Below are 19,713 nucleotides of genomic sequence, written 5' to 3'. Positions count from 1 at the left end.
TCCAAAGGGAAATGGATGTGGCAGAAGAGAAAACTATTGAGTGTAGTTAGTGGTTCTCAGTATTAAAGCCAAATATTTGCATGTGAAAGCAATGAGGTCCATGGCACTGGTAATGGGATTTAAATGGATTAAGGAACTGAGACTGAAACAGGAGCATAATTAGAAAAGATTCCAGGGTCATCATGTCAGTCCTCACCTGTTCATCAGGCAGACAGGCTGTCCACAGCTTTCACTTCAAAAATGTGGCGTGTTCTTCTCATCAGTGTCTCTTGCCTTCCAGTTCTTGGGGGAAAGGATGTCTTGGCCACCCCTTGCAACTCAGTGTGTCTGCAGCAGTGTGATTATTGTGGGTCCAGAGATTCAGCTTACATCTGATCTCTAAAAAAAAACTCCTGAAATCTCAGAGTATGATACTTAATGATTTTCTTAAAGAGAGATGTGAGAAATAAATTATATAGGCCATATCGTCTTTGCTAGCTTTTCCTGGTTTAAATGAACCTTTTCCAAATAAGAAGAAAGGACATGACCAAGAAATAAAATGACTGTTGCCATTAATGCCCAAACCCACACTTTATGATGAGTCTTTTGCTTCTGTCCTTGAAATGTGAGCTATTGAACATTTGCTAAGGGGGCCCTCTGTTCCCTTTCTCTTTTCTAGTTCACTTTGGGATTTTCTACAGGACAAATTCATGGATTTAACCTACCTTGGTTTCTTATGTGGAGTTTAGTCATGGAAGTTCAGCACCCAGAGTAGGGGGCATTTAAAGAAGAAAGATGAGGCTGATCTCCTAGAGGGGAGAGTCTGTGTTTGTCACCACCTATGCCATAGTTAGTGTTCCTGCAACTTGGGGAGTTGGACAACAGAGAACACAGAGAGTTCTACTGCTTACTCTGTTCTCCTCTGTTAGCTCCCGTGGCTCCTACTGCTCTTAAAGGTGCTAGTGAAGGCTGTGCTAGATGTGGAGAGCCCAGAGCTGGTGGGATAGGGGCCTGGGGCAGAGATGGCACTGTGTGAATCCTTTCCTTTTAGAATCCCTACCAACAATATTTCTCATGATTTAGGTCATTAGTTGACTTTAGGCTTCAATACTCAGGGATAATTCCATTGGCTTTAAGTTTTAATTAAGAAAGAAAATCATTAGGAAAGCAGCTTCCCCCTTCCAATTCCTAACTTACAGACAAATTTGTTTTTTGCTATTTATTCACATTTTGCTTTAGACTTTGACCAAATGTGAGTTTGTTAGTTCAAAGGTTTCATTAAAAATAACCTACAGTTTAAAGTTACCCTCCTAGAGTTTTTTCTTCTACTATAATTGAACTTCTTGATGATAATTTCATAAAACATAAAATTTGTACCATCAGGAATCAAACATGAGAGCATTCATACGATTATTCAGCCATCTGAAAGCATTCTGAAGCACATGCAATTCTGATGCGTGACCCTCTGGGCACAGGTTTAACATATGCATTTCTTTACCCATCTTAACATTGGAGAACAGATGCTAGACCTGCTTGCTTAATCTTACCTTTCTTCCTAGTTGATTCAGGAGGGTACAGTGGAAATCATTTGGGGTCACACCAGGCTTTGGGGTCTCCACACAACTAAATTAAAACCAGGGTTTATTATGCAGCCTCTATGGTAACTATGCATATCGAAGAAGTAGTTTGTGGGAAGAGAAAGATGAGTAGTAAAAGAATGTTAAAGGAAGATAAGAAGTGAAAAAAATGAAAGGATATATAGCAACAAACTGAGACCTGCCCATTGAACACTCCCAAATTCTCCACTCATAGCCACTTCCTCCCAGGTAGATATGAAATACCAGGTTGCTCTTACTGGTATGTAATCCAGTGTCTTAGATTTCAAATTTTCAAATGGTGAAATTGATTCTTTTGTCAAATGAAATCTTATATGGATGCCCAAAATATGAAAACAAAATAAAGTAGTAGATTTTTAAATTCAATTTATTTAAACTAAAAAAAAAAAAAAAAATTAGTTTACCCATTTCTCCTATCCCCTAAACCCTATGTCTTGCAATGACCAATCTCTTCCCTGTATCTATGAGCTTGGATTTTTTTAAGATTACACATATAAGAGAGATCATATGGTATTTGTCTTTCAATGCCTGACTTACTTCACTTAGCATAATGCCCTTGTGATCCATCTATGTTATTGCAAATGACAAGATTTCATTCTTTTTTATGGCTGAATAATTGTTCCTTGTGTATATACACCACACTTTCTTTATTCATTGATCCATCCATGAAAACTTAGGTTGCTTCTATATCTTGGCGATAGTAAGTAATGCTGCCATGAACATAGTGGTGCATATTTCTTATTGAATGTGTGTTCTCATTTTCTTCAGGTAAATACCCAGAAGTGGAGTTGCTGGATCATATGGTAGTCATATTTTTAATTGTTTAGGAGCTTCCATACTGCTTTCCATCGTGGTTGCACCAAATAACATTCCCACCAGCAGTGTCTGAGGGTTTCCTTTTCTTCACATCCTCACCAACACTTGTTATTTTTTGTCTTTTTTACAATAGCCATTCTAATACCTGTAAGGTCTTGATCTATATTTCTCTGATTCATAATGTCAAGCATCTTTTCATGTACCTGTTAGCCATCTGTATGTTCTAAAATAATGTTTTACTAATATAAATGTCTACCTTAACATTTCCTTAGCATTGAAGTGATTGGTAAGAACAAGACTCTTTTAAATAAATGCAAGAATTTGAAACACTTTTTTTTATCAACTACTATGTCCAATTTTTGTGTTTTCTTTTAAATACAGTGGATCAGAAAACTCTTGTTTCACGTTAAAGGCAAATAGCATCTGACTTTTAAAACTTCTCCAGCCATACAAACAGAATTTTAAATTGTTTTTAGTACTTTAAAGGAGGAGAAATTGGTAAATTTGGGTCTGAGAGCTGATCACTATATGTTGCAAGCAGAGATGTCGCCAATACGTAAGATGAGTGAGCACCTTCACATGTACCTATTTACAGTGGGTGTCAGCACTCTCTGTAAGTGAGAATGTCCTGTGTGTGCATTCTACCACATAACAGTGTGATACAATGCCCATTTGAAATCCAAGACACTGGATACAATGACATGTCCTGTATGGTTAGACCTGAGCCTCCTGTGGCATTAAATTAATCTTTGCATACTCCAGTTATGGTAGTTTTCTGGCTTGTTTGCGCATGTCTAAATCTGAAAGAAAGACTAGGACGAGCTATGACCTTACAAATGAACAGCACATCTACAATATCAGACACATGCATGGACGTAGCAGGAGACACTGAGCCCTGAGGCTGGCCCATGCTGACTTAACCTGGCAGCATGTCAGCACATTGTAGGGGCAGAGTACACGTTTCAGGCAGGTTTCGCTTTTAATTACAATTAAATATGTAATTGTCTGAAACAAATATGGTGAGGTTCCTAAGCATCTCCTTCCAACTCTAGTGTCAGAATTTCTACTCTGGGCCAACATCCCCAGCTCACCTGGCCTGGCACCCCTCACCAAATTGCCCAGGAGCTCAAAAAGTATTCTGGTGATGTAAGTGAGCCTCCATTTCCTGAAATTTATGGTCACTTTATTCTGTTGTGCTGTCCTCTACCTGATGGGCTTTTTGTAATAAATTTATATTTTTTCATTAGAATATTTCCAGATAATTCTCAGAATAAAGTCTTAACACCTTCGTTTGGTTTTCAAGGTTTTTCTCTGTCACTTTCCAAAGCTATTGCTCCAAACAATGCACCCAAACAGACCTCATTTTTGTTTGTTTTTCTTTCTACATTTTGCTTTTGCTGTCTCTTCTCCCATAATGTCATTCCCTGATGTCTAAATCTTTTTGATAAAAAACTTAGAAGTGATTATCATTTTCATTTTGGGTGCAGCAATATAGAGAATATATACATACACACACACATCCAGTATATAAATCACATAAAATATTTAATGACATGGAAAGATTTTCCCATTATATTAAGTGAAAAGGCAAATTGAAAAATATTATGATTCTGTTTTTCTTTTCCTCAAGGAAAAAAATATATAGGAAAAAAATTCCTGAAAGTTTCTACCTACCCAAAAATGTTACTAGTTGTTGGAACTAGAGATGAGGTTTATTTTGCTTATTGGTATTTTATGTTTGGATAGTAGACCTGTTTTGTTCTTGTAATAAGACGTGAATTAAAACATGTCCCTAAAGCATGTGGTACCTTATCTTATCCTTACATAAAATTTTGCAGTATCTTAACCCCAAACACTTCCAAATTGTTCTCACTACTACTCATATATCCAGGTATTTAAAAAATATTTAATCAATGTGAGTGGCACTAAGGTTGAAGGTAATGCTCATTAATGTTCAGCACAGAATAATATCTTTGAGAGCCCTTTCTGTCATCCCACTGGACTTGGCTTTGGAAATCATCAGACTATCCATCCACTCATGTCTGTAATGATCCCCCTTACCTACAGGGGTTGGGTTAGAGCTAAGATAGTCGCTAATGAAAGAGGAATTTAGATTTACTGCTTCCTAAGACCTGGGTGACATTTTTCGAATATTCTCCTTCAATAGGAAAAGGGCATGTAGTTCTCCTATGTTGCAGTTGTGAATAATGTGTGCACAGAGGGGTTTAACTATTGTTTCTGGTGAAGGTAACAGGGATGCGTCTGTCTGCTCGGTCGCCCTGGAGCCCTAATATCTTGCTTTGTGTTTTGCCTCTGCATTCACAGCCACATACTCATCTCCCGAAACAAAGAGGATATATTTGGTCATCACTGATCATTTTTTTTAACTGGATTAGGCAGTTTCCCTTGAAACTTCTTTCCTAATGTAGCATGAAGTAGAGTTAAATAGCAAAAATGAAGGAATTTATTTGGAGCTATCAAAATAGGAAGGGGAATTGTTTGGTTCCACCGCAGACTGCAAGAGGGCTGAGGCATGGATTGAAGGAAATTATCAAGCGTGCATGTTGTTTTTAAGTGATACTTGAGACCGGGATGGGAAACAGCTGTGTTGTTGGGGGGTTTTTCTCGTGCCAGCGTTCCTCATTTGATTGATTTTTCTCTCCGACAGCCCACTGTGCAGATAAATGTGTCCATGGTCGCTGCATTGCTCCAAACACCTGTCAGTGTGAGCCTGGCTGGGGGGGCACCAACTGCTCCAGTGGTGAGTGTCCACCTGCTGTTGTCTGTCTTGGGACGTTTGTGCTGGAAGGGCCCCTTGTCTGCAGATTCCCCTGAGCCGTGGGTTTCCCATTTCACCCTATGCAGAGTACAGTGCAGCTTCCCGACCCAACTCATTAATAGAGTTTCCTTTAAATCTGTGCAAGTTATTAGATACAGAGCTGTTGTTAACTGAGTACAAAGAAAGGTACTCAGTTAATCTGATGCTGATGCTTCCGTAAATACCAATGCATTTGCCAGAGTAGGGCAGTCGTGGTGACATAGCCATTGTAGTCTAACTTCTGTTTTCACTTGTTGATTTATCTATGATATTTGCTTGGTGATTAAAATTCACTACTTGCTGGTCTTAACTCAGAAGAAGTAGAATTGATATTTTCAGTGCTTAACCGATTTTTCTCTGCATTTTGAGATGCAAATAATGAGCACTTGCTTGAGATAACTTTGGGGAGAAATATTGGCAATAAATAAAAATTCATGAACAGTTTGGTATTAAACATAATATAGTATGTCATCTGTCTCGTTAAAATTACAATTCTAAAATAACAATATTTGGACTACAAGCAGGTTGCATTTAAAATCTCATATTCTTTATTATGAGTATTAAATGATGGAATGTCATATAGTGCAATTGCTTTTCTAAATTTCACAGTTAAACCTCAAGTTTTCTGGCTAATTTGTTGCTGTGTGTGTAATTGTGTATACTTCCTTTTCCTTCATACTTCTTTTTTTACGTTTATCTTTTATTCTTGACAGTATTACAGATGTCCCCTATTTTCCCCACAGTCACCCTCCACCCAGCCCCCTGACCCACCCCAGGCCTTCACCACACTATTTGCCTTGAAAAATGTGCGAGGGACTCAAAGAGCAACTAAACTGTAAATAACGGACCATCATATTTACAGAAAGGAAATAATAGTTTTAAAAATTAGCAGGCTCTCATGGCAGCACAAAGGTGTCCTCATTGCTACAAAACAGTTTTCTGAAACTAGTCCAAACGGCTTCCAGCTGTCTAGGTAAGCCGGGCTGAAGAATTTTTACTTGCTCACGTTGGAATGGGAGATGACTGTTTATCTTGTTAGAACTACTTGTTTCAGTTCTGTGGTCTCTTGGCTGCCCCTCGTGCTGTCTGTGCACAGAACATTCTGTGTGAAAGAGCCTTTTCATTGTATCTTAAGCGGGAGGGGGGTGGGGAGGGAGAGAAGAGGGGAGCAGAGAGAGAGAGAGAAAGAGAGAGAGAGAGAGTTTCTGCCCCTGATGGGCTTCCAGTCCCAGTGCATAACTGTCCTGCAAGGTTTTGTTTTACTTCTGTTGGAGATCGGGAGAAGAGTAGGCATTTTGTTCACATGCTGTTGAGGCAAAATGTTTGGGATATGGGGGTTGGCTCATGTCCATTTTTCTGGCCGACTGACCTCAAAAGTGATGTGGCTTTCATGAACTTTTCCAGCTTAAAAATCAGTTGTGCCTACACATTTTGAGGAAAAATAATAATATTCTGTAAACTAGTGGGCAAGAGAAGAGTGGATGTATTCGTCATTTGGAAAGTGAGGTTTGTTGCTAATTCCAGGGCAAGAATGCTGTGGAATAATTTCAGCTGTATTTATATTCTGTCTCCCAAGGACTGCAGCCTGTGTCAAGCTAAGAGATCAGACTAAGAGTGTGTAAACAAAACAAAAGCCTACATGGGTTTCAGATTCTTGAGGACTGGTTCAGGCCTCCTGGAATATAAGATTGTGTTTTATTTTGCAGGTTAGGCCTTCTCAAAAATAAACTGCTTCATTTTGGAGTTGACTCCCTTTTGAAGAAAGCCCCTAGAATTCTGAGAACACATGTTCTTTCAATCCTGGAAGGTGCTATTGACTCGACTTTTATTTATTCTCTACAACTCATGTTTTGGTTTATTTATAATGATCAAAGGCATAAGTAAACATGGACAGTTATTTGACATCTTCAAAGATGTTCAGAGAAAAGCATTTCTGACACCTTTTCTAAGCATGTAAGAGAATGCTATTCTGAGCTGGAGCAGTGAGTCTTGTTACCTGGATTTTGTCTGTGGCAGTTACTCTACTGTCACTAATTAGGAGTTGTATAATTTACTTATTACTCTTGGCCAGATAATTCTTGCAATAAAATGCATGCGCTAGTAATCTACCTAGTAACAGAGTTATAATAGTCTAATTTTCAAAGATTTTATTTCTATGTCACCTCTTCTCTGGTTATACTTACATGTATATTTGATGATATATATTAGATCCATAAAATGATTGCTTTGACAGTCAGAGAAGTTCCTTGTATCAGTCAGGGTCCAATCAGGAGACAGAAACCACAATAATTTTTTTTCCAGTAAAGCTTTTATTTTGGAACCATTTTAAATTTATAGAAAATTTGCAAAAATGGTAGAGTTCCCATATGCCTGCATCCAGTTTTCTCTCTTGTTAATGTCTTACCATTAGATTGTCAAACTGAGAAACTGATATTAGTACATCACTGTTAAATGAACTCCAGACTTCATTTGGATTTCATCCGTTTTTCTGTTGATGTCTCTTTCTGTTCCAGATTCAAATCCAGGGCACCACACTGCTTTTCATTGTCTTGTCCTCCCCGACTCCTCTGGTCTGTGACAGTTTCTCAGTTATTGTTTTTCCTAACCTTGAGAGCCTTGAAAAGTACTGGCCAGGTATCCTGTAGAATGTCCCTCAGTCAGTGTTTGCTGTTTTTCTCATGATGGGGTTATGGGTTTTGAAAGGAATACCACGGAGTTGACATGCCCTTCTCATGCCATCATATCAGGGGTTTCATGACATTCATATGACATCACTGGTGATATCATCACTTGGTTAACCTTCATCACTTGCTGATGTGTAGTGTTTGTAGGTTTCTCCACATAAAGTCACTATTTTTCGCTTTCCCTAATCTATTCTTTAAAAAGCAAGTCACTAACTCTAGCCTTCCTTAAGGGTGAAGGGCAGGAATTACTAGTAAGCTTTAGTCTTTGAGGGGTGAGTGTCTACCTATGTTATTTGGAGCTCTTTTCGAGGATGACTTGTCTTTCCCCTATTCATTCAATCACTAATTTACATCAGTATGGGCTCATGTATAATTATTGATATTTTGGGTTATACACCAACAGTACGTTATTTATTTATTTATTTATTTATTTATTTATTTATTTATTTTGCTCAAGTTGTTCCAGCTTTGGAAATTGGGTGTTCCTTTGGGTGGCTCCTGTGTCCTGTTGACATGCTCCCTTCATTATGTTTGTTTGTTTCTGTTGGTTTGTTTTGAGCACTTCCTTACTTTCTGTACTACAGGATACTCCAAGCTTATTTTGTGTTTTTCCTGCCTCAGTCCTAGAATGAGCATTGGAAAATGGTATTTCGAAATGAAAATTGGTGTGCTGGGAATGCTCATTGCTACTGGGACACATAGTAACTTTAACAGGGATAGTTTATTAAAAAGAATTATGAACTACCACAGGGTATTGGAGTAATGAGGGATCAGCTAGTAAGAAGTGAATAGCACTCATACAGTGCAAGGGTAGCTGACATAAGGAGCAGCCACTACTCTTCAGGCTGAGAGAAAGTGCCCCAAGGGAAGCCCCACCCGGGGTGTGATCCAGACCTTGTCAGAGAAGGCACATCCACAGCACACTGAATGGCAGAGAGGCTGCCGGAGTACTGTTCTTGCAGAACTTGTTGGAAATCTGCCCTACAGGACACTTGGGAAAGCTTTGGATAGAGAAGTGTCTGCTATCACAAAGCCCCAGGGGATACCCAGGGACAGTTGCTGGCTCATGGGTTCTGCTGGCCAGTGTGTTGCAGGAGCTGGATGCTAGACAAGCTGCCTGTGCTGCAGGAACCTAGCGCTGGGCTGCAGAAGCTGCCTCTTTTGCAGAAACGGGGCTCTATGAAAGCTGCCGCGCAGTCAGATGCTGCAGAAGCCAGTCCCATCGTGCTTCCAGGGCAGGACCTGGGGCTGGAGAAGCCACGTGCACTTCGGGAGTCAGTTGAGCTAGCACACTGGAATGCCACAGACAACTTTCCTCCTGGGATGTCTCTCCTGTGTCCTCTAAAGGAAATGCTTCACACTCAGCTAGCTGGAAAAGGAAGAATATCTAAAGGGCCCAGATCCGTTTTTGTAGAGCCTGCAATGAAGGATAAATTCAGTACTTAGGGGCAATAAAGAGATAGCCATTGCAATCTCTGCCTTTGGTTACTCAGCTCCTCTATGCACACTTCTACACACATTTTAATTCTTATATATCAGCAAAACGACTCTATATTTCCACCTAATAAGCTACAGCTCCTTATCTTTTAAGTAAAGACCTTCTCACTCTTTTCCCCAAATGACAAGATGCAAGTCCCAATAGTTGTGTATCCACTGATGATTAAACTAATTTCTCCTCAAATTCAGGCATAGCTCCACTGAATATTGTTATCTAGATACTAAAGTTAACGTCCAACAACTTGTTTATAAAATAACATAAAAATGAAAAGAGAGGAAAAAGAAAATAACATCTACAAATGAATGTATTCATATAACAAGCAAATAGAAAATATTAAACACTACAGCAGGCCCCTGTTCTGTAACTAGTCACAAGGCTGTCATTGTATATGCACCTCCCTCCTTCCATTCAGCATTGTGTGCCCACCCTTTCTCAGTCCAGAGCCTACCTGCTTGGGGCTCTTTACATGGTGGAGTGATTTCAACCTCCATTCCTGAAGGACCTGAATTCTCAGTTATCTTGCCTTCAAATAAATTATTGATGTTTTCTGTTAACCTTTCCTAGTGGGCATGGAAGTACTAAGAGGTGCCCCATATCAGAGTTTCTTGGTTTCATGTAGCAACCCAATTTCCTCTTGAAAATCAGGATCAATCATTACATCCAGAAGAGTAAGTACTTTATTTACAGTAAGAGGCTAAAATGACCAGATGGCAGTAAATTGATAACTGTCACCCAGAACTATCTCTCTGAATTTTTCCCCTAATATACTCAGGAGATTAAGGAACTAACAGATACCTTCACATGTACAGGTTCACAAAGGCCTCCCTTGGAAATTTAATCTGCTCACTTTGTCAGTGGAGGGCAGGGTTCCTATATGTGATATATAGTCAGAGTTCCTGGTCTCAGTGTATTCTCTGTATAAAAAACCAGGTGTGTCAGAGAACTGTACAGAGTTTGTTCCCCCCGGAGTGAAATCAAGATTTATTTGACTAGACTTGGACATATTGCTTCTTTTTAAATTTGATGAAATGATTTTTTAAAAAAGCACACACATATTTTACTTTTATTGGCATCCTAATGTATACCCTAGCCTATATGACATTAATCTATCTTACCTCCATTTCTCTTTACTCCTCTCTTTCCTGTTCTCTCTCTCTCTGTTTACCCCGTTCCCTCATCAATCTCTCTGTCCCATCATCAGTCCTCTATTCCTATTCCTCCCTCACTGGATGACAAACAACTCCTGGAGGGCAGAGGCTGTGTGTTATTAATCTCTTCAGGCTCCATTGTGCCTGGTATGTGGTTGGAGCACAGTAAATGTTTGTTCCATTTAATTAGATTAAATGAACCGTATGATTCTCTATGATTCTGAGAAGGTCATTTGTGTATTCATGAGTGATTACTGTGTGCAAGGAACTGTATTGGATGCTGAGGATAAGGAAACAAATGTGGGACGAAGCTCATGCTTGGAGAAAGGTAGAGAACAGTGTGAATGTCTCATTGTGAGGAAGAAAATGGCCTCAGTCATGGCAGTGGAGTGAGGAAGCCTAAGTGGAGTTGGGTAAGGTAGTGCGAGGTTTTCTGGGTGGGCTAGGGCAAGAAGGACCTCATGTATTGCTGTGGGTGAGGGGGAAGGAAAAGAAGATGATATAGACTACTCTTCCAGAAAGTTAGCTGAGAAGCCAACCAGGAGGAGCAAAGAGGGAGTTAGCGAAAGGCAATGAAGGCTCACGGAAAGTTTTGTGTTTGTTTGCTTTCGTTTATATTTTAAGGTGAAAAAGATTTTGAGGCTGAGCGGAAGGTGAAAGAAAAGGGAGGGAGGCTTGAGATTCAGCTGAGAGAGACCATTTAATTGAGGGAACAAGGCTCCTTAGGAGACGGTTGGGGGGTGGGATGGGATCCTAGGAACTGATTAGCAGGAAGAAGTACTTCCCATTCCCAACAGAATGAGCGGGAAACATTGTTGGGCAGGGATGTCCATAGGTTTCTAGTGTCAGAGGTGCTAGTGGGTGAGGGAGTTCATATTTGGTAAACTTTCTTCATTTTCTTGGTAAACTTGGAGGAGAGATCATCTGCTGATACTAAGGGGAGCAGAAGTTGGGTCATGTTGATAATGACAATGACTGTTCTCTTTCATTGAGCACTTAATATGTGCCAAGCATAAGTAAAAGGGCTTTACAGGAATGACATTTAATGCTCACAACAGACAATGGAATGGTTACAATTCTTGCTCCTATTTAATGGATGAGTGAATGGTGGTGCAGAAAAATTAAATGACTTCCCTAAGTTGATACACCTAGTAAACAGTGGAGACAGACTCACATCTCACTGAGAGCCGTTAACTTCAACCACATGGGTATGGTGCCTCCTGAAGTTGGAAAGGAGGTTTTAGTGAAAGTGACAAGGGGCACTGAGAGGAATGAGAGCAGGAGGCAGGGGTTGAAAACACCAGACAAGTATTAAAATAAAATTTCTGAGAAATGCTGAGGGCACACTAACATTAGAGATGGGGAATTCCAAAGGATACCAGTTTGGTTGGCCTCATTTGTAATTTTTAATTTCCTGATTTGTAATATTAAGAACATTGGGCCAGATTATATGTACAGCCCTGTTCAAGTCTATGTTTTTATGAGTGATTGACTCCAATAGCTACATACATGCAATCCCTAAGACCTTTCTTAGTGTTGGAAACCATTTAAAGCTTTTGTATGAGTTACAATAACTCATTTGTTCTCCCAACCTATATACTCCATTATGATTTTCTAATGTCTATAAAGAAATTTATTTCTCCTCTGGCTGTACGGCACATTCAAAACTCCTGGGAAAGTCCTAAACCAGCCAGCAGCCAGCAAGTAGTTCTCAAATGCTTGTTCCCCAGGCTTTTGACATTAGGACCAAATAGAGGCAAAAGTGGAAATGAATTTTGGTTTAGAAAATCAAAACTAGGGTTGTTTCATCATCAGTAGCATTTCTGATTAAATGTACTTGGAAGTAGTGGAAACATGCCTAGGAGGCAAAACTAGCTTAAACACTTTCAGGTACCACATTAGGAACACTGATAGCCTTTTATATAAATAAAGAAGGCACTCCGCAAAGCACTGAGTAAGTAGTAAGACTTTGCCTGCAGGATATTCGAACTGGGGAGTCCATTTGAAGGCTGTTACAGGCCAGAAACCGTAGGCACAAAAGCTGACTTATTCCCCAGCAAGATTTGTTGTAAAGGACTATTGACTGGGCACAATAGTCTGATCGATATTGTCTGGGAGAGAAGGCACACGGAGCCCAGTCCTGGAGGCAGGTCATTAACATGCCCATCTCTCTGTCAGAATTACTTTAGAAATCAGGTTGATGGAGCAGCAAGAATAAGAGTAGATAATTGGGGTTCAGGAGCACGGGGGCAGGGCATTGATGATGGTGGGAAGGATTGAGTTCAGAATGGTTGAGCAGAACTGCCCTAAAGCAGTTTCACTGATGGATTGCCCAAATATTTTTATAGAGATTACAAACAGAAACTGCTGATTTTGCCTTCTGAGGGAGCCTGAAATCTGGGCTGTGCTTGGTTACTCTCTGAAGGGGCAGAGCGCCTCCTCCTCGCCTTCCTCCAACCCCCAGGTTGGAATTGAATGGCAGCAGTCCTAGCTGCTCTCCTCTCTGAGCTGTTTCTGAGCCTCACTTCCCTCATGCTTCAAATAAGGGTGAGAGTACCTACTTCATTTTCTTGTGAGGATTAAATGACACAATACCCGTTCAGTGCTCAGCGCTGTGCCTGGAAGCATAATAATGGCAAAATAAATGGTGCTTTCACTTTCTTGTGTGACACACAGGGCTACCACCAGACTTCTTAACAGCACTCTGGTCTTTAGACTGAACAGTGGGATGGGGTGGCTCTTTGTGGCGATCTCATTTCATCCTGCAGGTGACACCCTTCATTAGCAGAAGCCTCTCTGCCCATAGTCACTTGCCAGGAGGCTCCCCAGGCAGCCCTAGTACAGGTGTTTTGTTTTGTTTTGTTTTGTTTTGTTTTGTTTTTGGTGTGATTTCTAACATTGGACCATGGATGTCCATCCTTACCAGATGAATTCGGGTTTACATTGCTTCTGGCGCAGTAAGAGCACTGTGGACATTTCTGTTCCTATGCTAATCAGTTCACTTGCAATGGGTGTGACGTCAAGGCTGGGCTGGCATGTTATTTAACCCTACTCGACATCACCTATTGATTTTCTTGTTATTATGTTGTTGTTTCATGTAATATCCCTTGACATCAATTTATCAGAAAATCTTGGTTCAACCTCAAAATATGACCAAATCTAACCTTTTCTCATTGTCATTAACATGCCCATCTCTGTCAGAATTAGTTTAGAAATCAGGTTGATGGAGTTGCCACCCGAATCCAAGCCACCATCCTCTTCTTAATTAGAGGCTAAATTGGTTTATATTAAGACTTATATCCTTCCCTTTGTTCTTACAGACAGCAACTTAAAATATCTACTATGTTTTGCTTAATTTGGAAGCTCTAGATATTTTATCTTTTTTAGTAACTAAATATATTTATTTATTTAAAGTATTTTTTTTATTTTTCAATTACATTTGATGTATACAATTATATTAGTTTCAGGTGTATAACCCAGTGATTAGGTATTTAAATAACTTACAAAGTGATCACCTCAATAAATCTAGTACCCATCTGGCACCATACATAGTTATTACAGTATTATTGACTATATTACATATGCTGTAGTTTACATCCTCATAACTATTCTGTAACTACCAATGTGTACTTCTTATTCCCTTTACCTTTAACACCCATCTCCACCTCTACCCCCTCCAATCTGGAAACTATCAAAATGTTCTCTGTATCTATAAGTCTGTTTCTGTTCTACTTGTTTATTTTGTTTTTTATATTCCACATAGAAGTGAAACCATATGGTATTTTCTGTCTGACTTATTTCACTCAGCACAATATCCTCTAAGTCCATTCATGTTGTTGCAGATGGCATTATTTCTTTCATTTTTATGGCTGACTCATATTCCATTGTATATATGCACCATTTCTTTATTCACCCATCTGTTGATGGATGCTTAGGTTGCTTTCATTTCTTGGCTATTGTAAATAATGCTGCAATGAGCATATAGCTGTATATGTTTTTTGATTTAGTGTTTCGGGTTTCTTCAGAAGTGGAATTGCTGTTATAATTGGTTATCACAATTGTCTCCTTGCTGCAGCATCTACTTGGGCCCCACTAAAGTCAGTTCACCCTAGTGAGACCAGATGACCTGTAAGTGTATAATACACACATTATACATTATAAATTCCAATGGGTTAAATCTGAAAAGAAAGAAACATCAATTGAGCTATCAACTGTTAAAGTGTATATACATTTTGGGGGACACCCTGTGTATAAGCAATGTATTTGGAGAAGTTAAGAAATAGTCAGAGGTCTTCTAGAGCAGTGGTTGCCAACCTTTCAGATCTCACGGACCACCGGTTGGCGACCACTGCTCCAAAGGTTTCCTTAAACCAGCGGTTGCCAACTTTTTGTACCTCACGGACCACCGGTTGGTGACTGCTGCGGTCTAGAGAAAGGCATGACCTAAAGTCTTTCCTCCAGTGGCCTTAAGGTAGCTCAGGCTCCTGTGGCTTCAGGATTCACCTCGGCTAGTATCCTGTAGGCTCACTCATCTTTGATGACTTAGCAGAAGTTCCCTTCCTTGCCCACTAATTGGAAGCTGCCCTGAAACTAGATGCCAGGAGAGATGCACCAGATATAGTTTCTGTGAACATTGAGGAAGATGTAGATGTGGGAGTTCCTCGGACTCAAGAGAGGAAAGGTCATAGTATAAGCATCAATATTCTAACTCATATGGGGTGTGACTCCTGAAATGGTGGCTCTAGAACAGTGGTCGGCAAACCGTGGCTCGCGAGCCATATGCGGCTCTTTGGCCCCTTGAGTGTTCTAATGCCACTTCTTCAAAATAGACTCGCCCAGGCCGAAAACCGACTTCTGCGCATGGGCCACGAAGTTTCAATCGCACTGTATGTGCGTGCCCGCACGTGGTATTTTGTGGAAGAGCCACACTCAAGGGGCCAAAGAGCTGCATGTGGCTCACGAGCCGCGGTTTGCTGACCACTGCCCTAGGACTATAAGAAGTTTTGAAAGTCAGCCCTAATTTGAGTGAGAATGCTTAACAATTTCTCATCAAAACTTTCACATACTACTTTTCAAGGTGCACATTTTGTATGACATTATGGAACTCAGCTGTTAATTTGTACCCAAATGATGTGTAAACTAAGAAATAAGGCAAATAAATTCAAACTACAAGTTATTTCAAATCACATATCAACCATTTTCTCATGGCAATAATGTGCTTCCTGGTTGTTCTGCTTAGAGTGAAATAATGATACCATGTGTATTAGGTGATCCTGTAGCCTCACTTGCTATCCCACCTGTAAAATGGAGTAGATTAATACCCGATTTTAGTAGAGATACATACATCTCCTTTATGAGGTTATGTTGTTAATTGGCTGAAATTAAGTGCTCTGATTTATTATATAATTAAATTCATTTGAAATATGATGTTGGAGGAGAGCTCTGTGGATACCCTGGACCGCCAGAGTGATGAACAAGTGCCTTCTAGAGCAAATTAAGCCAGAAACATCACTGAAGGCAAATGGACAAAACTGAAGCTGTCCTACAGCGCACATCATGAGAAGGTAGGGTTTTTTGGAAAAAACAATAATTCTGGGAAAAATCGAAGGCATCAGGTAAAGAGGAAAACCAAATATGTGTTGGGTTGACTCTATAAAAGAAACTACAGCCATGAGTCTGCAGGAGTTGAGCAGGGCTGTTAAGGACAGGATATTGGGGACCTCACTCATTCATACGAGTCAGAGGTGACGCAATGACACATAACACACACATCTTTTATGATTATATCTGGTTTCTTATTGCTTGTGATTGTCAAAGCATTTTTTAAAATACTAGAAAACTTCTTCAATGCAAAAAATAAAAAAACAACTAACCACAGTTTTTCCTTATGGTCAAAATCCCCCCCCTATCCCCAATCCCATTTACATACACACTTTTTAAATCATTTTACCAAACTATTGTTACATGAAATGTTAAAGGGTCTTCTTGAAGAAGAAGAAGAAGGGGAAAAAAAGATAAAAAACATGAACAAGAAAATGGCAATAAATACATATCTATCAACAATTGAATCTAAAAAACAAAAAGAGCAGGGAAAGAACTGAGAACCAGGCAGAAGGAGACAGAGGAGACTTGAACTTGATCTGCAATGTTTTACTTCTTGCATTAAATGTTGAAGCAAATGTGATGGGATGTTCACAATAGTTAATTCTAGGTTGTGGCTTCGTGGGCCTTTGTTATAGTGTTACTTACAATCTTCTATAGTTAAAATTTTTTTTTCTAAGAAAATGCTAGTAAATTTTTCAGACCATCCAGTTAGCATTGAGGGTTTGAGGACTGGTTTTCTTACTATGAGATTTTAAACAGGACATTTAAGACCTCTGCCCTCTGGCCTCTCACATCCAGAGTGAAGATACTAAGTACTTTGCCAGTGGTGGTCCTGAGTGCTTATCCTTCAGTGCTCACCTCAAGCCCCACCTCCTCTGGAAGCCGTCCCCCCTCTTCCCAATGGTACAGTGTGCATAGGTCCTCTGGGTTCCTTGAGGACCTACACGCAGCAACACCTACTAGTACACAATTGTTTGTGGTAAACCTCACTGTGGGCCAGTCTCTTCTAGTAGATAAAGAAATCTTAGCCATAGAACATGTCTTAGGCAGGAGCAAGTAGTAAGTGCTCAACAAACAACTTAGTAGCCATAGAAGATGCTTAACACATTTGTAATGAAAGAATAAATGAGCAAAGACCAAAAATGTGGCAAGACTTTCTAAAGCAAGACATCCTGTGGTGGCCCCTGAGGTTATTATTCTTTTGACTTTAGGGAATAAATGTAATCCCCCCAAATCCCTTACCTAATCCCAGCCTACAGTGTGTGTCCTTGAGGTTTCCCTGCACCACGAACAGGTTCATCAGTGTGTTCTCATAGAGAGACATCAACATCTGTAGTTAGATACACCGAAGAATAAATATTTCACGCCCCTTTTGCTGGTTCATAATTTGAGAGAAACACACACTGAAATTATAACATGACAGTGTTGCTTTGAAAATCTATGTAGCAAACATTTTTTAAAAGAAGGAAAAAGGTCCTCCCTCAGCACTGAATGATATTCATATAAACAGCCCTGGTGGTGTCCACAGCGATGCTGGCACCGTGTCAGCTCTCCAGTGGGGCGTTTTGACATGTGAAGGACATGGGGCTTTGGTGCTTTCAGAGGATCTGGAAAATACATTTTTATTGTTCTTTTTCATGGATGGAGAGGCTTTCCAGAGTTGTTTTATTTTTAAAGCATTGATGTTTTGAATGAGGATCTTTTCTTCTACATTAACAAAGGGAATGACACAGCCCAGCCTTGTTAGCCTGAAGCACGGGAACAAAAATCACAGGAGATAAAAGACACTGGGGGGACCAAGGCTTAGGAAGAAAGGGTGTGTGTTTCAGGAAAAACTGTTTTTCTGCCCTTTGAGACAACAGAATATTATTTCGGTCTCTTCTAAAAGACACAATCTGTAGAGATACTTTCTTAAAAGCAACTTATTTGTGCTTTGCCTGTATGTTAGAATATGAAGGGGTGAATTTCCTTCCCTAGTAATGTCTCTCATAGGCACAAACTTTCCTGTTTAAAGTCAATGGAGAACATCACGGCAAAATTGCATGTAAAAATATATTTTCAAATTAGTACAGCTGACTGATATATTCGAATAGATACTTGACATTTATACGTTAAGAGGACTTATAGTCTTAGTTACTTCAAAAAGCAACCCTGGTGAGGGTAGTTATGTATTATCAGCTGACATCACTTTCCCCATGATAAACTTGAGTTCCAAGATTCAATACATTATCCTGCATATCTGGTAGAGAAGTATCCACAAGGTTCTTGAACTTCATATAATTCTACAATTTGATTTTTTTAGATCCCAGAGGCATTAAATGAACCCCACCCCACACACACAAACCACACACACCCAGAAACCAAACCAAACCAAAAAACAATGAATAAAAACTGAATTGCTCATTCATCTAATTTGTTTAGACCTAACACAAGTACACAGAATTAGGCACCTTTGTTGTTCTCTATAATTCAGAATCAATTGCTTTTAAAAAGCATCTTGTATTTCAAAATGTGTCTCAAGACTGCTCTTTGGTCTTAGTGGGCATAGATTACCTGAGGAAAAGTTAAGTCATTGGGATTGGTACATACTAATATGGCCAGATGCTCCAGATTTTATTAATGACCGATCGATTTTTTTTTTCATGCTAAGGAAGGATGACTACGATTGTCTGTATGTTTGTAAGTTTCTCCTTTCCCATGTCTGGGCCTCATGGCCTATACCTCTGGACACATTAATTTTCAGCAAGTGGGAAATTTCTAAGTCCTGTTTTGAACTGGCAACTAAGAATACAATGTAAAATGCAGGGTTTCATTGTACACCCAAGCCTTTTCCAGTTGGCCTTGTAAAAACAGATGTGATACCCGGGCTTGTTTTTACTTCATGGAGCTACTGGAAAATTTGTTTTTGAAATTCGCATTGTGAGAACCAAGTTGTCTTTTTGGGCATGAATGATTCATGCAAGACAAACAAATAATACAAACCAAGGACAGGCCTGCTATTCCTGCTTCATACACACTGGAGGATGTTTTTCTTGAGTGTCTTTCCTGAAATGTTCCAATGTGCCAACCATGGGATAAAATTTCTGCTGCCATTAGGTCTGTGCCGTGTCACACATAAGAAGTACTTTTTTGTAGTTAGTGCATTCTACCATCTCCATTTTACAAAAGAAAACGAAGTGTAACAAAGGTCGGGGACTTGCTCAAGGTCCCATGGCTATGAAGTGCCAGTGGCCTGGTTGGAGTCCAGTCTGTCTGATGCTAGATCACTGTACTCCGCATTGAGCCAGTTGCTGATCAGTGAATTTTGTAACAAGGTGAACCTGAGGGTAAACATGACTCCATCACTCATTTCTCAATAAGAAAATTATTTCATCCTTTCCCTTCCTTTTTTTTTTTTTTTTTTTTATGGAGTCCTTTGAATGAAACAATATATTAGCATGCCCTTGTTCCTTCTCAGTTTGGCATTTCTGTTTATCTCTAATTGTGCTCCTTTTCTCATTCTTTATTTACACAAAGACAAGAGATGTACTAAACTGTCTCCCTTTTGTTC

The 19,713-nt window shown here is 39.6% G+C and overlaps 1 protein-coding gene across 3 annotated transcripts in view; it reads left to right on the top strand.

Annotated features, from left to right (window-relative positions):
• MEGF10 (multiple EGF like domains 10) overlaps positions 1–19,713 on the top strand; it is a 171,323-nt gene that overhangs the window by 84,232 nt on the left and 67,378 nt on the right. For 2 of the 3 annotated variants that reach the window (XM_080677241.1, XM_080677239.1), the window contains exon 5: positions 5,080–5,172. The exons of the other annotated variant lie outside the window; for it this stretch is intronic. In XM_080677241.1, coding sequence (XP_080533367.1) covers positions 5,080–5,172 — 93 coding nt within the window. The remainder of the gene's footprint in view (positions 1–5,079; positions 5,173–19,713) is intronic. 3 annotated transcript variants of the gene reach the window in all.

Source organism: Plecotus auritus, assembly GCF_963455305.1.
Source record: "Plecotus auritus genome assembly, chromosome: 7".
Classification (NCBI taxonomy): domain Eukaryota; kingdom Metazoa; phylum Chordata; class Mammalia; order Chiroptera; family Vespertilionidae; genus Plecotus; species Plecotus auritus.
Note: the sequence above shows the minus strand (reverse complement) of the source record. Positions and strands in the feature narration are given on the sequence as shown.